The 18118-nt window shown below is 40.5% G+C and overlaps 1 protein-coding gene across 1 annotated transcript in view; it reads right to left on the bottom strand.

Moving 5' to 3' along the window:
* Window positions 1-538: 538 nt before the first annotated feature.
* The window catches only part of Tekt3 (tektin 3), a 35959-nt gene continuing 18379 nt past the window's right edge, over window positions 539-18118 (bottom strand). The window contains exons 4-8 of the mRNA XM_040269564.2: window positions 15865-15935; window positions 13886-14029; window positions 11623-11845; window positions 8367-8521; window positions 539-876 (exon numbers count right to left, since the gene is read on the bottom strand). Coding sequence (XP_040125498.1) covers window positions 660-876; window positions 8367-8521; window positions 11623-11845; window positions 13886-14029; window positions 15865-15935 — 810 coding nt within the window. The 3' untranslated portion in view covers window positions 539-659. The remainder of the gene's footprint in view (window positions 877-8366; window positions 8522-11622; window positions 11846-13885; window positions 14030-15864; window positions 15936-18118) is intronic.

Below are 18118 nucleotides of genomic sequence, written 5' to 3' on the forward strand. Positions count from 1 at the left end.
AAGACATTTCAGAGGTTGAACTGATTGAGAGCCTTAACCTAATCTCCTGCATTAATCCACTTGAATGGATTAAGTAAGTGGTGGTGACTATAGGCAGTAAGGTATGGCTAAGGACATAGGCCACTGAGTATGTGCCTTTGGGGTTTACATTGTGTCCCTGGTGAGTGGAGCTCTACCTCTGCTTCCTGGGGTCTTGTCCTGGGCTACTTCCCTCCACCACACTCTTCCACCATGAGGTTTTGCCTCACAGTGGTCCCAGTACAATGGCGCCAGTCATTTGTGGCCTGAGACTGCTGAAACTGTGAGCACAAAATAAACTTTTCCCCTGCTCTAAAATTGTGGATTTTTTTTTTCAGGTCTTGTGTCACAGCCACAAAAAAAAAGCTAACTGAAAGAATAAGAATTCAACAAAACCTCTTGCCTGACTTCTCCATTAATTGATTGCATTTCTTTATTCCTCATAACCCAGAAGCCTAGAAGATGGTGGAAAATAAGGTTTTTAGACACGTACAAAAATCTTTCCGAGACAAGAGATGGGTATATTTCTATCAATACAATGCTTTAATATGGGAATATATATTAGCACTCAGTTAAATGCTGAGTCAGGGCCCTGGTTCTCCTTTTGCTTAGGAGTATCAAAACCACTGTCGGCAGGGTCCCTAACAGTAGCCCACCAGTCGGAGGGTGGTGGGGAAGCTCTTGCGCATGCCCATGCATTTTTCCTGGTCGATGTACAGGGTATTGGCTTTGACAGCCAGGTCATGCTCCAGGGTGGCTTTGGTGTGGACCAGGAACTGCAAGGTGTCCTCCGCTTCCCTCAGACGCTGCTGCAGGGTCTGGATGGTATCATCAACCTCATAGACCTCATTCACAAGGCTGCAGGAGGGAAGAAGATGGTTAGATTGGCAGGTAACACACTCCTAAGGCTTGATTTTAGCTAAATTAAGGGCATGTGTGGTGACTGAATTTCTATCAGAGATGTGTCTGCCGTGCTGCAAGACACATGGAATCCCTCGCAGCTCGTGGACTACTCCAATGTCAGCACAACTGTATATAGCAAAGAAAGCAATGTTTGTGCATGGTTCTAGTACCATATAAGGGTTGTTCCTATTAACTATGCCCTATAATCGAAAAGGTGAAATAAAATCTACATACACCCACACATACATATACACTTTATATATCCACATAAAAGTATACTAGCTATTATATTTCAAGAGGAGAGCAACTTCTAAACATTTGTTATTTTTTTTAAATAGTATAACTGGAGAAAATGAAAACTTAGCTAGATTTTTTTTAATATTTATTTTGGCATTGAAAGTTATCTTTATAATTGAGAGCAGAGGGACATCCAACTGTTTTTAGTGGCTAGAATTCTACCCAATTTGCTAACATATCCCAATACGGGGGGCAGTTAATGGGGCACTCCTCAAATTTGAATGTCCATCCTCCCAGCAACATCCCAAAGGAATGCCACCAGGTCCAGAGTAAACACATTTATACTGGTCAAAAACTTAATACAAGCTGGGTGCGGTGGCACACGCTTGGAATCCCAGTAGCACTCGATGCTGAGGCAGGAGAATTGCAAGTTCAAAGCCATCCTTAGAAACTTAGCCAAGTCCTCAGTAACTTAGTGAGAACCTGTCTCAAAATAAAAACAATAAAAAATAAGGCAGGGTTGGGGATGTGGCTCAATGGTTAAGCAGTCCTGGGTTAAATCCCCACCACATACACACACACTCAATACAACATGAAAATGATACTGTATGAAATCAGCTACATAAACTGTGAAACAAGTTGCAGGTCTAATTGTGTTCCAATGATGAAAAACATCATGCAGTTTTCATTAAATAGAAAGGAAAAATGCTATGATTTCATGGAACATCTGGTATCTCTTCAAATTATTTTAATCAACATTGTTTTAGTTTTCATTTCTTTGTATTATTAGTAGATTTTACCTAAATGTCCATTACCCATTTTTTCATTTCTTCTGTTAAATGCTTCTCCCTGTCTTCTGCTCATTTTTCAATTGGGATGTTTCTATTTACCTTAGTTATTTGCATAATGCTCTGTAAATATATTAGGCATATTGATGTTTTTTTTTTTTACTATTATGCTTGTGGAAAATGTTTCCCTAATTTGCCTTTTGACTTCATATATTTTTTGTTATGCGTAAGATTTCAATTTTTAGTAAGCCAAATATTTCCCTCTTTTCCTTTGGAATTTCTTCTGTTGTATTTATATTTAGAAAGTCTTTCTCTTCCCCAAAGAGCAATTAAACTAGGGCTCCCTTTATGCCCCAATAATATCCCAATGGTGTGATCATATGACCCCTTAAAGAACAGGGATAGGTTATAAAAAGAAAATAATAGCTCATTTATTGACTATTTCACCACATGTATATTTATCCTAAGTGCTCTACAAAATCAGAAAATTTAACATTTATAAAAACACTAAGAATTAGATACTATGATTTTCCTCCATTTTACAGATGACAAATCTGAGGTACCAGGAATTTAGGTAACTCTTTTAGTTTTGTATGGAACTCCCGATCAGCTTCTTTTAATTACTACTCCTCTGAATCTAAACTGTTAAAAATGATACTCCAAGTATAATCCGTCCTTCATAGCTTCACATTCTGTATCCAGTGAATTCAACCAACCCCAGATCAAAAATATTCAGAGGAAAAAATTGCATGTATATTGAACACGAACAGATTTTTTTCCCTTGTCATTATTCTCTAAGCAATACAGGATAACAACTATTTACACCATACTAGGTATTTATAAATAATCTAAAGATGAATGACAATATACAGGAAGATATGCTTAGGTCATAAACAAATACGGCACCATTTTATATAAGGGACTTGACCATCTGTGGATTTTGGTAACTGAGGGGGAGTTCTGGAATCCATCTCCCATGGATATGGAGAGATGGCTGGACATCACATTTTAACCAGTGATGCAAACCTACAATAATTGTCTTTATTTTGGGAGCTCATTTATTAACAGATTGACATGAAGTTAAAAATACAAAGAGGACAATGACTATGAACAAATAGGGATGACGATGTCCCTAGAAATAGAAAAAGATTTTGTGATGTCAGAAAAACATCCAGACCACATGAAAATCTTTATACCAAAGCAACTGTGTGGCTTCACAGAGATTTGCAACTGCAATAGCAATGTTCAGAGATTGTCGAACCCAGCTTCTTTGTTTTACAGATGAGGAAATTGAGCCTGGAGGATTGATGAACTGCCCTCTCCTCAAATATACAGCCCGCATGTGTTTATAAACCAGGCCAGGTTATTCAGGAAGCTGAGAAGGAAATGTGGAGCCTCGGTGGCTATACTAAGGATTGGGTACCATTTTCTGCCCCCCGCCTCAGCTCCTTGCAATTAAAGAGAAGAAGCAGAGAACCAGGAAGTTGTCCTCTGTGGGCATTGGACTCCTTGGAGGATGACTCCTCTCATCATTCCTTTCCATTAGTAATTCTCACACGATGCCCAATTGAACTTGAATTTCAGACAAATGAGTAATTTTTTTTTGGTGCAAGTATATTTTTCAATTGCGGAAAAATATACATAACATAAAATTTACCACGTTAAAACCATTTAAGAGTACACAGTTCAATGCACTAAATACATTCATATTTTTGTGTTACCATCACCATTATCCACCAAAAACCTAGCAAAAATGAAACTCAATTCCCCTTCCTTCTTCCCCAAGGCCCTGGTAACCACCATTCTACTTTTGGTCTCCATGCATTTAACTATACATGGCACCTCATATAAGTGGAAGTATAAAGTATTTATCCCTTTGTGACTGGTTTACTACACCGAGCAGAATGTCCTCAAGGTTTATTCTACTTGCACCATGTGTCAGTCACTTCTCTTTTTATTGCTGAAAAAATTTAGTACAAGCAATTTCACTTAGCCTTAAGTGGTTTTAATATAAATATTGCATGCAATAATTGGGGTACTTTTATGCAAAAATATTCTTTGATTATCCAAAACTCAGATTTAACTTGCTGTCCTGTGTTTTAATTTGCAAAATCTGGCAACTCTGCCCAAAGGACAGTTTGTTATCTAGCACAAAGTGGGCTTGTCTCAAAGAATATTAAGATGCTAATCAGAGCAAGAATTCTTGTACTAAAAAAAAAAAACCCTATGCTTCTCTTTTCCTAAAGGACAAATTGTGAATGTTTTCAAGGAGATACACCAAACTATCATAGTTGTTATTTAAGTTGGAGCTCATAGGTTTGCAAAAAGTACAGTTGAATGAAGGCCAACTTCCATGTCTTGGGTGAAGGAGGTAGGCTTAAAAGGTAGGGAGTTCCCCAAAGCTCCAAGTGCATAAAATTGAACAAGGGAAGACAACAGCCAATGGGAAAGAAGGCCAAATGGAAGAAGCAAAGGCAGGAAGAATCTGAAGGTGTCCATTACTGAGGTCACTGCCTCTAGCCTCAGAGGGTAAAGGCACTTATAAAAGGCCCCATGTCAGCTCCCATAAGAAAAAAAAAAAAAAAAGAAGAAGAAGAAGAAAAGCAGGCAGTGGAAATATCCACCCCATGATCTCCTTTCATCTGACACACTGTACTGTTTTCTCCATCCCAGTGGAGAAGGCAAGAAACTAAAACTAAGTGCCCAAGTTTCATTGGGTCTGGGGATGACCACAAGATCTGAGAACTCAGCTGAAAGCATATTTTTGTTGTTGCTGTTTAGAGCAAGTCGAATTAAAATGAAAGCCTTTTTTTTTTAAACCAAAGATCCCAAGGTATAAAATATCTCTAGCAAAGAAAAAGAGCTTTGGAGAGGCTGCTGCGGATGGCTGGGAATGGGATTTATGACGGAGGTTTGTTTATCAAACCGTGGGGCCTGCCTCTCGTCTCCCACCCCTCGAAGACTTCAAAAGGAACCCTGAACCCAAACGTAGGAAACACAGCGGGGTGATGAATGATTCTTTACTCCTCACGGCCAAATACTAGTCCAGTGGAAAATGTATCTGAGGGATTGTTTGAAAATGTATACATTAAAATATCATGTTGAGAAGAAAAGAATTTAAGATCCATAGAACACAGGCAGTAAAAGTCTTTGTCTCCCCACTGTCGTGAGCACAGCTAGGGGCTACCAACATGCTCCCTGTCAGCTTGAACCATCGGAAACACATCTTTTCACCATCTTCAAGGCTATATTTCACTAACTACCAGTTTTCCTATTCTTGGTGGATTGTAGAAAACTAGTCTACTAAAGGCATTCAATTTTTTAAATTAATTATTTTTTGTAATTACAGATGTGAAAATCACTTTGCATTCAAATGCAAGTAAAGCTACTACTTTTTTTTTGGGGGGGGGGGGTTAATGTCAAGATTATTTAAGTAAAGTTTACCACCAAAGATGCCAAGGAGGTTTAGAATCACTTTTGAAAGAGCCATTTGTAATATTTTCAGTGAAAATACAAGTCTTGAAATGAAAACAGCAATTTTTTTCTCCAATGACACTCCACTGATCTTTGCTTTTTCTTAATCTAGAGAGCTAAATGGTTGCTTTCAGAATAAGCAGGTTAAGAAGGAAAATGATCCTCTCCCCCTAATAGTAATCCTAAATATTTTTGGCAAGGATATTCATCCGGGAAATTTTGAGAGAAGCAAAAAGAGGTGTTGTCCTAAAATCAATAAAGGAACAGAAGGAATAGATAGACTAGGAAGTTAATGAAGCAAAAGAAAAAGCAAATTCCATTTAGCTGGGAAAGGGGGAAAAGGGAGTAAAAATCATTCTGCCTCTCAGAGGAATCTGTGGAATCATTAGGACGTTTGTCAATCCAAAGTCATCTTAAACTGCTGCTCAAAACCTTTTATGGACTGGGGATATAGCTCAGTGGTAGAGAGCTTGCTTAGCATGTGTGAGGCCCTGGGTTCCATCTTTAGCAGGTCAAAGGAAAAAGCAATTCTTAGTTTGTCCAATTGCTGGCTAAATAATTTATTCCTAACCCTACTTGATGATTCTGCAGAAATTTTTGGAGGATAAAACATCAGCTCAGCTTCTCTTAATATTTGCCAAAAATCATGATTTGTGACCTAAGCTTAACTGGCCAAGTGGGTATGTTCTGAAGCAGGGAGACATTCCAGGCTGGCTGTGCTGAGTCACTTCTAGCCTCTGGGGGTGAAGGGCACTTTATCCCAAATAATGTGCTCTGTAGGAAGAGGGGTTCTATGGAACCCATTTTAAGAACCATGCAGCCTGGGTAAGCACCTATGTGAAGCTAATTTAGGGAATGAAGTCTGTGTACAGAGGCTCCTTGACTTATGATGGGGTTATGTCTTGATAAATCCATGGAAAACTGAAAATATGGTAAGTTGAAAAGTGAATTTAATACACCCATCCTACTGATTATCTCAGCCCAGCCTTGCCTACCCTAAAGATGCTCAGTGCACTCGAGGTAGCCTAGAGTTGGGCAAAATCATCCCACACAGAGTATATTTTATCATTGAGTCTTGACTGTCTCCTGTAAATAATTAAATGATGCACCAGGAGTAGAAAATGGAATGGCTGAATGGGTACCCTTTCAGGCCGTTTTAAGTAAAAAGCTCTTAAGTCAAACTTTCTGCATATTCTGACGCTTGTTTCATAACAACACGTGTTAACTTTACATGAGGGTGCTACACATGGAGAGTGCTAAGCAATACTGATCTCCTCTGTGACCCTCTGTGAGAAAAGGAGATAAGAATGCTTCACTTACTTTGTCACATCATCTATTATGGGCATTAAGAAGGTCAAATGAGATCAAATACATGGCCGAGGACGGATACAGCATGATATACTATAGAAGATGGGGAAGCAGAAGTGAATCAATTAGTTAAATAGAGTTGCTTTGATGGTATCTCACTACCTCCCAACTCCCCATGACTAAAACATCATTGTCTGTCATAAGACAGACCCGGATTTAAACCTTGGCTCTCGCCTACCACCAGATATGACCTGGGCCAAGGCATTCAATTTTCTCCTGCTGTCGTTTTCTCATTTGCAAAACGAAGATACTACCCAGGATCAACCCAGCTCCACACAGAGTAGATGAAATATAGGAGCAGCTATCATTATCATTGCTTTCATAGTCATCATCAGTATCTTAATTATTATGATGGTCATCAAAGTCACCACTGTTAACCTCACTCACAAAGGTCCCATCCTCTCCCCCTCCAGGAGCTCACTGCCTCCCACCATGGCTCTTCTCTGCAGCAGTGCCCATAACAGGCTTATCCTTAGGAGAAATCCTTCTTGATGATAAGGGACTTCTGCCAGGAGACCAGGTAGGAGACCTGACAAGTGGCATCTGAAAGGCTTCTAGAGTCCAAGCACGGCCCTTTTGTTCCTCCATGAACTATCCATTTGACTCACATCTGTAGGGAGTGCTTCATGACCTAAGGACAGTAATGACGGACTCCAGAGAGAAAAGGCAGGCTGACAGGTATTGAGAAATAGGAAAGGATGCCAGAATGAGGCTGAGATGAGGGGAATCTTGGCTAGTTTCTTAGAAGTACATGCTAAAAGGGGGGGTCTTTACAGTTTCAATAATAATAAGATTCATGCAGTGTCTAGTAGGATAGACTGTGGAGTCAGACCCTTCCTGCCATGTGTATGTCAGAGCTGAGCTTGATGAAGACCAGCTGTTTTTATTTCTACTGAGAACAGAAAATACTAAAGGAAGCCCAAATGCAAACTTCAGGAAAATCAGAGGATCCTAAGGATGATCTTAATGGCAAGAACAGATATTAATGCCCAAAAGAGACCACAGACAGCAAATGAGTGTGGACGGGTCAGAAGAATCGGTACCAAAAGTCTCTTTTTTCACAAGAATCCCCCACACTGAGAAATACATAGAAAGCCAATAGCCTCTTACTCCTACAAGTAAAGATAGGTGAGCTGGAAACTCCAAAGATTCCAGGGTAGTTCTCAGAAACTCACACATCACCTTGAACTCCCTGAATGAGTTAAATGTTTATCAACACATTTTTTGTGTTTTGTGTGAAGTTTTGATATTATTTCCTTTTTTGAAAAAAAAAAGCATGGTGAAATACACATAACATAAAATCTATCACTTTAACCATCGCCAAGTGTCCAGTTGAGTGATGTAAGTATATTCACACTGCTGTGCAACCATCATCACCACCATCCATCTCCAAAGCATCTTCATCATGCCAAACGGTAACTTACCCGTCCATTCCACAATTCGCCACTGTTAACACTTTTAAAGAGGCACCTACATGATGTGTGTTGCCAGAAACTGCCTCTACAGAAAGCTGACGGGTGGTACTGGGGTAAGCCTGGTGCCTTCCCCTCCCCCCCAGGTGTGCACCCTCCACCTTACCGTACTTGAGCGATGTCTCGACAGAGCTCTATGTTGGGTCTCCTCGTCCGCTCGTCCAGTCTGGTCTGGGCCACCTTCAGGAAGGCAGACTTCTCCTTGATGGCCTTCTTGATGGATTCTATGGTCCTCTCCGTCTGGAAAATCTCCTGCAGTGTCTGTGATAAAGAGAAGCCATTGCCTGAAGCTCTGTGTGAATGAATCTCTTGGCAACCTGCTTCTGGCCTCTTGCCTGGCCACCTGCCTCACTCCTGGGAGGAGAAGGAAGCTAATTCACTGAGATCCATGTTTCTTCCTATCCCTTCCCCCAGAGAATCTGCAGTGAGGTGCTAGAACTTGCTTGGATGGGCTCTAGAGAGCTCGGTATGTGCTTCTCTTCCCAAGTCTCGATTCAGTGACCTCACATGGAAAGGGACCAGGGTAGGAAACTGGCAGCTGCTACAGATCAGGGCTTCTCACTGTGCACCCCATTCTGGATCACCCACCCCTGATTAATTACTTAACCAGTGCACATCTGCATGTAAAGAAAGGAAAGTGGGCCCATGGGATGTGAAAGGCCCTCACCTTGCTCCTCATATCAAGATATCCTTGTCTCTCTGTCTTCCCTAAGAGAGTTGTTTTCCTGCTATCAAAAGTTTGCCTTGAAGCTCATTGGGGTTCAGCTTTCCAATAACTCACTTGCAAGGGAAGAGTGCCAGCAGTTTTTTTACCCCTGATTTTAATCTTTGTGTCTTACAGAGGTTCCCCAAATTGCAAAAAGTTAGATCCTCTCCTGGTTCCTTCTCCTCCTCTATGCTTCTCTCAGCACCTTGATCTTTGCACTCTGAGAGTCCCACAGCTTCCCCATTATCTTGGCTTATTCCTTCCCCTTGGCTCCTTCCTTGTTAGGTACAGACATGCCCAAGTGTCACCAAATTTAAAAAAAAAAATTCTCATGTATTTGCCTCTCTCACACTCAACCCCAACAGGCTCCTCTCTCATCTCTCAGCTTATGTTCAGTGACAAACGTATTCAGTCATGGCCTGTGAACACTCTCTCCACTTCCTACCCATCTAATCTCCTGGTGGCCCCTGTATTCTGTCTGTGTTCCTCCTTGCTCTCATGAAACTGCCTGTCAAGTCAAAGTTGAGGCCTTGGCTATCTCCCTGTCCTGGAAACCTGTCTCTTTTCTCTGTCCACCTGCTGTGCTCTCTACCTACTCTTCATTTACTCCAAGGGCAAGTTTTGTCTGGGCAATTCCAACACGACATCCTTTCTCCCCCCATAGAGAACTACCCAGTCATGCCCATTTTTAGCACTGTATAATTCAGGAGCTCCTAAGTCTGACACATAACCCTGGACTCCTTCTCTCCCAAGCTTTCAGCAACCCATTAACAATCATTTTACACTCTTCTCTTCACCAAAGCCATCTTCAGATGTCACCTACTCCATAAGGACATGCCTGTTTCTCACCAATGGAAATAACCACTCCTTTTATTAAACAATCTCAATATTTTGTCTGTAGTTACAAGTGGTTCTTTCTGAACTCTGCCCAGTGGACCAACCATTTCTATGTGCATGTCTTATCCCACTCTAAGACATAGGAGTGCAGATCAATGTGACAGTCAGATGAATATATCCCCAACGTGCCTGTTATACTACCTTGAATGTATTTATGGGATGAATTGTGTATCTTTTCCTAAAAAAAAAAATCATATGTTGAAGTCCTAACCCTTAGTTAGTATCTCAGAATGTGGTCATATGTGGAGTCTTTACAGAGGCATTAAGTCTCTGCAGAAGTATTAGAGTGGGTTCTAATTCAGTATGAGTGGTATCATTTTACGCAGAGGAAATTTGGATACAGATATATACCCAGAGAAGATGAAATGTGGATACAGATAAATACCCAAAGAAGATAATGCAAGGACACAGGGAGAAGATGTCACCCTAGAGGCCAAAGAGAGAAGCCTCATAAGAAACCAAACATTAGACTCCTTAAGCCCAAACTTCTAACCTCCAGAACTATGAAAAAATTATTATTTTTTCCTTTGTTGAAGCCACTCAAGTCTGTGATACTTTGTTACAGTTGCCTAACAAACTCAAATAGTAGTGAATAACACTTTGGTTAAAAAAGGAACTCTATCACATCAGCTGTCCAAAAGACCTTTAAAAATGCATCCTGACCCTATTCACCTTCCCAACAATGTCTTCTATAATCTGACTGCAACCTACTTTTCCAAGTTTTTCTCCTACAACACACTCTGTCCAGGTCAGCCACAATGGCTTTTTCGTAGACCTGAACTTAACCTCTGATTTGCTAGCTCCAAGACTTTATTCAGGATGCTGTCCTACTTGGAATGTTCATTTCTCCCTCCACACCCCGAAAACACTTTCCACATTTGTTATTTGGCGATCACGATTTGTAATTTCCTATTGTTATGCATCGCTCATTTTTTTTTTCATATGCACGCATCTCTTCTCCCCAAATACAAGCTTCTTGGGAATAAAAACGACATTCTGAGTTTCTCTGCCCTTCACAATGGAGCAACTTGTCTGCCTCAACTAGTATTTGCTGCATAAAGAAGACAGCATGAGAAGGAACTGTGAATTGCTGTAGCCTTGGAAAACCACCTTCAGCTGGGCATTACCACCCCAGAGCAACAAAATAACAGACTCAGGCTCTTAAGAAATGACCAAGGACATGCAGCATGGTCCCCAGAAATGCTGAAGAGTTACAAGAATGATGCTAAATAAAGAAAGAGCTATTTGTTCATCTCGAACCATATGACTTTCTTTTATTGTCATTGCAAAACCCTTACATTGAGAGTACTTAAACATTTACAACATCAGGAATACTTTGAACTACCTAATAGTTTCCTGTATTTGGTTCTATAGTCCAGAAAAAGGGTCTGAAATCATTGAACAGAAAACACTTCCTCCATATGTTATAGTAATAAATTCACTTTCTAGTTATATAAAGTGAGTCATTAAACTTTAATAATAATATTTTTGTTTTCATTAAATACGGAAAAAAACCTTTTCCCTACATAGTGCACTCTTTGTTTTCCAAATACCAGTGGGTTCCAATTTCATTTTGACACCTGGCTACCTGGCTGAAATAAATGGTAGGCTTTGTAGTGTTTTTAATTTTTCCTACTCTCCATGGCCAGGAAGGCATGTGCCTTACGGTGTCTTTCTGGGGAGTGGTGAGAGATTTGTGGTCCCAGAGCACCCTGCCTTGTCCAGGTCAGGTAAGGGGTACCACATGTGGTTGACTCACCTTTGATAAATGAACCTGGATCTTATTCTTAGCATCTGCAGTCTCAGCAATTCGATTGGTGAAAGCCAAGTTCACTCTGTTGAACTGATTCCACATCTCGTTGGCAGTCACAACCAGAAGGTTTTCGATCTCATTTCTTAGCTTGGCAGAAGCTGCCCGTTCACACTGAGAGCGGAGAATATTGTCGTCTGTAAATTTGGCCCAGGACTCAGGCACCGAGACCCTAAAAAAAAAGGGAAGGACATCCAGATAGTGGTGACAATAATGAATCAGCCTAGTGAATCTGCAGGCCACCACTTAGACTGTGAAAGAGAAACCCCCCAAGTCACCCGTCCCAAAGCTTATTTAAACTTTTCTTAATTGCTCCTTATTTTATTCCTAACCCCTATAAATCCAGAGCATAAACTAACTCTTCTGCCAATTCAGAGGCAGAAAAAAGAATTAATGAAGAAGGTCTGCTTCTTACTCATACCTGAAGAATTTAAAAGTTCAAGTTGGTAACTGGCACTGTGGCTGGGACAGGTGAACCAACGGAGGTGGGGGCAAGATATGGAGGGTAAAGCGTTCCAGAGGAGAGAATCCACTTAGGGGTCACTTTAGAAGTGGGCGGGGACATAAGTATGGGAAGAAAAATGGGAAAACTTGAGGAGACTGATAAAAAGATACTATCTTGAGAGGCTGGGGCTGTAGCTCACTGATAGAGCGCTTGCCTAGCACATGTGAGGCACTGGGTTTGATCCTTAGCACCACATAAAAATAAATAAAATAAAAGCATGCTGTCCATCTACAACGACAAAAAAGAAAAAAAAAAATTAAAAAGATAATAGCTCCAGAGTGGTTTTTGTTACATAGGTGTTCAAATCTGTCAAGACCCATTGAAATCTACATTTAGACTAGATGAATTTTATTATATGTAAATTTTCACCTCAATCAATTGGATTATCTTTAAAGTTAGTGGCTGGCCAAATCCATGAACTCTGCTCAAGATTGCATCCAGGAGCCTGACAAAAAAACCATTAACAGGATAAGTTTAACGAGCAGTAGTAAGAAAGGATTTGGCTTTTTTTCAGGCTATCACAGAGTCCAGGATATCCAAGAAGTAACAACATGTGATTTTCTTTGTGCTCATCTGTGTATCTTGAGGTTCTGTAGCACGTAGGTGTAGTTTCCATAGCTCAAACAATAATAAAAAAAAAAACAAATATTCTTTTTCCAAAGGATACAGGATGATGTAATTGTCAAGGCCTGACTGCAGGATGTGCTTGTTGAACGCTCACTCAACCAAAGCTGGGTGTGTCCCTCACCTCCAGACACCTGACCATGCACTTCCCATTTTAACCTGTGCTACGGTCTGAATATGGTGTGTCCTCTCCAAAACTCATGTTAGAACTCTGATTGCCATCATGCCAGGGTCGGGAGGGGAAGCCTTTAAGGAGTGATTAGGTCATTAAGAAGTATCAATGTCTTTCTTGAGAAAATGGGTCACTTCTCATGGATGTTGGTTAATTTTCCTTCAAGAAGGTTATTATAAAAATGAGTGAGCCAAGTGCAGTGGTACATGCCTGTAATCCCAGCCATTCAGGAAGCTGAGGCAAAGGATCACACATTGGAGGTAAGCCTGGGCAACTAAGGGACACCTTGCGCAAAATAAAATTAAAAAGGGTAGGGGTATATCTCAGTGGCAGAGCAATTCCCAGCCTGCATGAGTCCCTGGGTTCCATCCCCAGGACACTGCAGCAGGTGTGGGGGTTAGTGAACTTGCCCCTCAAGCTTTGTCTGTTACGTATGCTTGCTTGCCCTTTCATTTTCAGTACAAAAGCCCATGGCAGAAGTTTCATCATGCCTTCAGACTTCCCAGTATCCAGAACAGTGAGCCAAATAAACCTCTGTTCTTAATAAATCATCCAACCTCAGGTTATTCTGTTATAACAAGGGAAATTTGACTAAGACAACCCTAAACTGTCTTATTTTGAAAAAAAAAAAGAAGGAAGGAAGGAATAGATAAATGAATGAATGACATAAAAAAAAATCTCAGAAGTGGCTGGGAGTTGTCATGCACACCTATAATCCCAGCTACTCAGGAGGCTGAAGCAGGAGGATCTCAAGTTCAAGGTTAGCCTGGGCGATTTAGCAAGACCCTGTCTCAATATAAATAAAATAAAATAAAAAGGGATGGGGGTGGGGATAGCTCCATGGTACAGTGGCCCTGCGTTTTAAAAAAAAAAGTACAAAATGCCACAGAAATAGCATGTGCCTGACTTACGTCGCATCCACCTTCTCCACCCCGCGGAAGAAGCTGACGCCCTCTGAAGTGTTGCGCAGGTGGTGACATTTGTCATCAATCCGTTGAGCTGCTTGTTTATCGCTTAGGTCCTTCTCCAGCTCGTGCTGGGCGGCTCTATTAGCTCTGGAACGTGAAATGGGTAAATGAACCTTAGCATCCATGTCACGAAAAAGAGAAGGCTTCCTATGGCCAGGCTCTCATTCTCACTCTCCCCATCTTTCCCTCACACACACTCCACTTTCCAATCAAAAGAAGCATTCTTTGGAGGTAGCCTTACACGTGAGTCATGGGAACACTATCCTGCCCTGGGGTGGGGTGGAGCTGGGGAGAGGTGTAGATAAACAGGAGCCAGGCATCTTCTTCACACAACTGTTCCTGACAGCTCACTGGTTTAAAGTTACCTGTTCATCTCTGTGCCTACTTTTTCCTCCTCCTTCTTCCTCTGCTATATCCTGACCATCATCTCCTCTATTTTTGAGTATAGACTATTGCCCAAGAAATTATGAGGTCTTTAGAGCCAAGCCTCCCTCTGTCCATCCACGACCTCAGTTTGTGTCCATGCTATGGCTGAGAAGTTAGCCAGGAGATATAAACCATGTGTCAAAATTAACCTCCAGGGAAGGAGCTAAAGAGTTCTTTAAAAAGAGATTAGGAGGCGCTAGGGATGTAGCTCAGAGGTAACATGCTTGCCTAGCATGTGTGAGGCCCTGGTTTCAATCCCCAGTACCATAAAAAAAAAGATAAAAACAAATTAACAGACAGATCAGGAATTTGGTGCCCTCTCTAGCATTATACTCCAGCAGTCCCACTTCTAGAAAGAGACCCAGGTGAGCTCTGATCTGGCTTTCCCTGCCAGATAGAGGCAGACCCACAGCTCACTCCTGAAGAGACAAGCCAAGGGTGAGGGGTGAACATAACTGATAGGTGAGTTACATCTTTGTTCTTGGAATAAGTTTACTCAGCAAATAATCATTCAGCGCCTACTACATGCCAGGCACCATGCATCTGCGAGCCTGGGATGTATCCATGGATGAAAGAGACATCTCTCCTCTAAGGAGCTATGCTCTACTAGGAGGAAACAGAGCGGTACACATAATGAAAGGAGTTTATGTCATTAGAAGAACTGCAAAAAGCAAATTAGGATCAAGGGGTCTAGGAGGGTGAGTTATGATCATAAACAGGATAACCAAAAGAATGTCTCCCCATGTGACATTAAGTCTTGTAAAAGGGAGAATCAGATCATGCAGTGCTGTGTTGCACATTGGAAAGGATCAGGCTTCCCTCTGAATAAAAATGGAGACTACCAACGTGCATTTTAAAAGGATCATTCTGGTGCTAGGCTAAGAATAGGCAGCCTGCCTATAAACTCCCAAGGAGACCCATTGGGAGACCACTCCAGTGACTTGGGTGAGAGATGGTGGTGTCTTAGACTAGGAGACAGCAATAAAGGAAGCAAGAAGTGACTGTATTCTGCATGTATTTCAAAGATAGATCCAAGACAATCTCCTGAGATTAGACCTCAGTGAGACAAAAATTAAAAAGATAAATAACCAATTAAATTGCAATGGGGATGCAGTGAAGGCTGTGAGGATGTAATCAGGGAAGAAGAGTCTTTGAGGAGGGATGAAAAATAAATATAAGCAAGCCACACATCACAAATTTACCAACTGGTAGGGCTGAGCACACACAAGTCAACCTCTTATCAAGATTTAAGGTTTTTGAATTGAAAAATCTCAAGACATATTCCCAGTGAGAGCAGAAATCCTTTCCATAGAATCTCAGAATTGATTTTAAAAAAGTTTAAAGCAAATATTCCAAGCTCTCGTCTTAACCTTTGAATACAAATATGTGTGTGCATGTGTGTGTTCTTATAAGAAGCTAAGAAAAATATGAATAGGAGGCATGACAGAATAGATCAATGGTAACTTTTAAATCGTATAAAGAGGTAAAGCTCTTACGCAAGTTGGGCAATAGCCTTATCCAAATGTAGCTTCATTCTTTCTTGACAACATAGAATAACATCAACTTCCTACTCGATTGAAAAACAAAAATACATTAATGTTTTCATTATTGAGCATAACAAAGTCAGCAATAAGAAAAACTTTTATTTCCTGAAAATTGTTAAGCAAGAAAGCAATTTTATATCTACTTATTTACCTATATGTCCCCATGATATTGACTTCTAAATAGGAGATTGAGACTCATTCCTTACAGGGCTTTAGGAAAATTATATTATGGATCAAGTTGGGATATGATTAATATTTAGGGGGTTTCTCCCTTTCTTATCTTTATCCTTAACTAAAATATTAGAAAAAATAGACACCCTTGTAATAAACAAGTTTGAATTTAAGTGTGTGTTTTCTTCTATAACAGCTAGTCTATAAAATCAAAGTCAATCAAGGATAGAAAAGGGGAAATCAACAGGAGCTTGTCCTTGGCAGTATATATAATCCTCAGCAGACCCGACTCTTTGGTCCAAACTGGAGGTCAATACATTGTGATGCTGTTTGTGCAAAGACCATGTGAGCCATACCTTTCCACTTGACCAGACATGTAGCATTTTGATGTATGCTCTATTTCATAGAGGATGTATGCTCTATTCCACAAGCATGTGCTATATCAGAGATTTTTAAGATAAACATTGATTGCTCTCTGAAATTAATATTCACCATAGAAAATTCATAAACTCTGAACAGCACCAAGAAGACATTTTTAAAAGATATACATAATCACATAATCATTCTTATCACTTTTTTCATCAAAAGTGTCCATCGTACGTATGCTGTTTGTGGCACTTGTAAACTTGAGCATTTTCCCATGACATTAGACAATACAGTTGTGAACAACCTTAATAAATGTTTAAATGCTGCCAAAGGGTATGATTTTCTCCAAGGTTTTGACAAGTATAGCCAAAGTGCCCTTCCGAGAATGTATGTGTCTACAACGATGAATGTCTTGACTTGTCTTTGTCCCTTCCCAAGTAGCCATTATTGATCCTGTAAATCCTTGCTAATGTGATGGGAGCTTACTCAAATAAACAGCCCACTTATCTGAATTTGCAGGGTAATATAGTATGTAGTTGTTTCTCATTTGACTTTCTTTTGTAATCTGTTCATGGGCTTGTCTATTTTTTCTGTTGTGTGTTTTTAAAAATTAATTTGTAAGGATGTTTAAGGTATTTAAAATTTAGTCCTTTCCCATCATGTATATTATAAATATATTTTTGACCATTTTGGCCCTTGCCTTTATATTTTGAGGGCATGGTATTTTTATATAGATGTTGAAATCTAGCAAATATCTATCAAATATAAAAAAAAAACCTTCTTGGTTTCTGCCTTTGCTGTTGTTATGGTTTGAACATGAGGTTTCCCCCAAAAGCTTCTGTTAGTGCAGAAATATTCAGAGATAAAATGATCAAAGTATGAGGGCTGGGACCTAATCAGGTGTACGTGGACTCACTGGCTGGTAACTGTAGGCAGGTGGGGCATGGCTGGAGGAGATAGGTCACTGGGAGTGTGCCATGGAAGGGTTAATCTTCCCTGTAGCCCCTGCCCTGCTTCCTGATTATTGTGTCCTGAGCTGTTTTTCTCTGTCACACCCTTCTGCCATGATGTGCTGCCTCATCTCAGAGCCCAAAGCCATAGAATCAGCCAGACTGAGCCTCTGAAACTGAGACCCTAAATAAACTTTTCCTTCTCTAAGTTGTCCTCATCAGGTCTTTTTGTCACAGAGATGAAAAGCTGATTAAAACAGTTTTTTTTTTGTTGTTGTTTTTTTTTTGTGTGTGTGTGTGGTGCTGGGGATGGAATCCAAGGCCTTGTGCACATAAGGCAAGCACTCTACCAACTGAGCTATATCTCCAGCCCCAAAATAGTTATTTTTTATTATAAAGACTTTCTTCACTCTACTCTAGCACTAATTATTAAACAGTAGTTGTTGTCTTTTTTTATTATCTAACATAAAAAATATTGGGGCACCTTCAGCGACCAACCAGCCTACTGTTTGATTCTTCAATACTCTGAATTAATGGAGCAAATGAGGAATTAAATTCCCATCATCACACGTTGGCACCCAAGTTCTCGCTGCTCTTACAGGTGGCCGAGTTTTCTTACACAGTGTCGCTGTCGGTTGTTACATTAAACTTGAATTTTTGTGTTGCTCTATTTCATCTGTCTCAATGACTGTGTGTGTGTGTGTGTGTGTGTGTGTGTG

This window comes from Ictidomys tridecemlineatus, chromosome 3, assembly GCF_052094955.1.
Source record: "Ictidomys tridecemlineatus isolate mIctTri1 chromosome 3, mIctTri1.hap1, whole genome shotgun sequence".
Classification (NCBI taxonomy): domain Eukaryota; kingdom Metazoa; phylum Chordata; class Mammalia; order Rodentia; family Sciuridae; genus Ictidomys; species Ictidomys tridecemlineatus.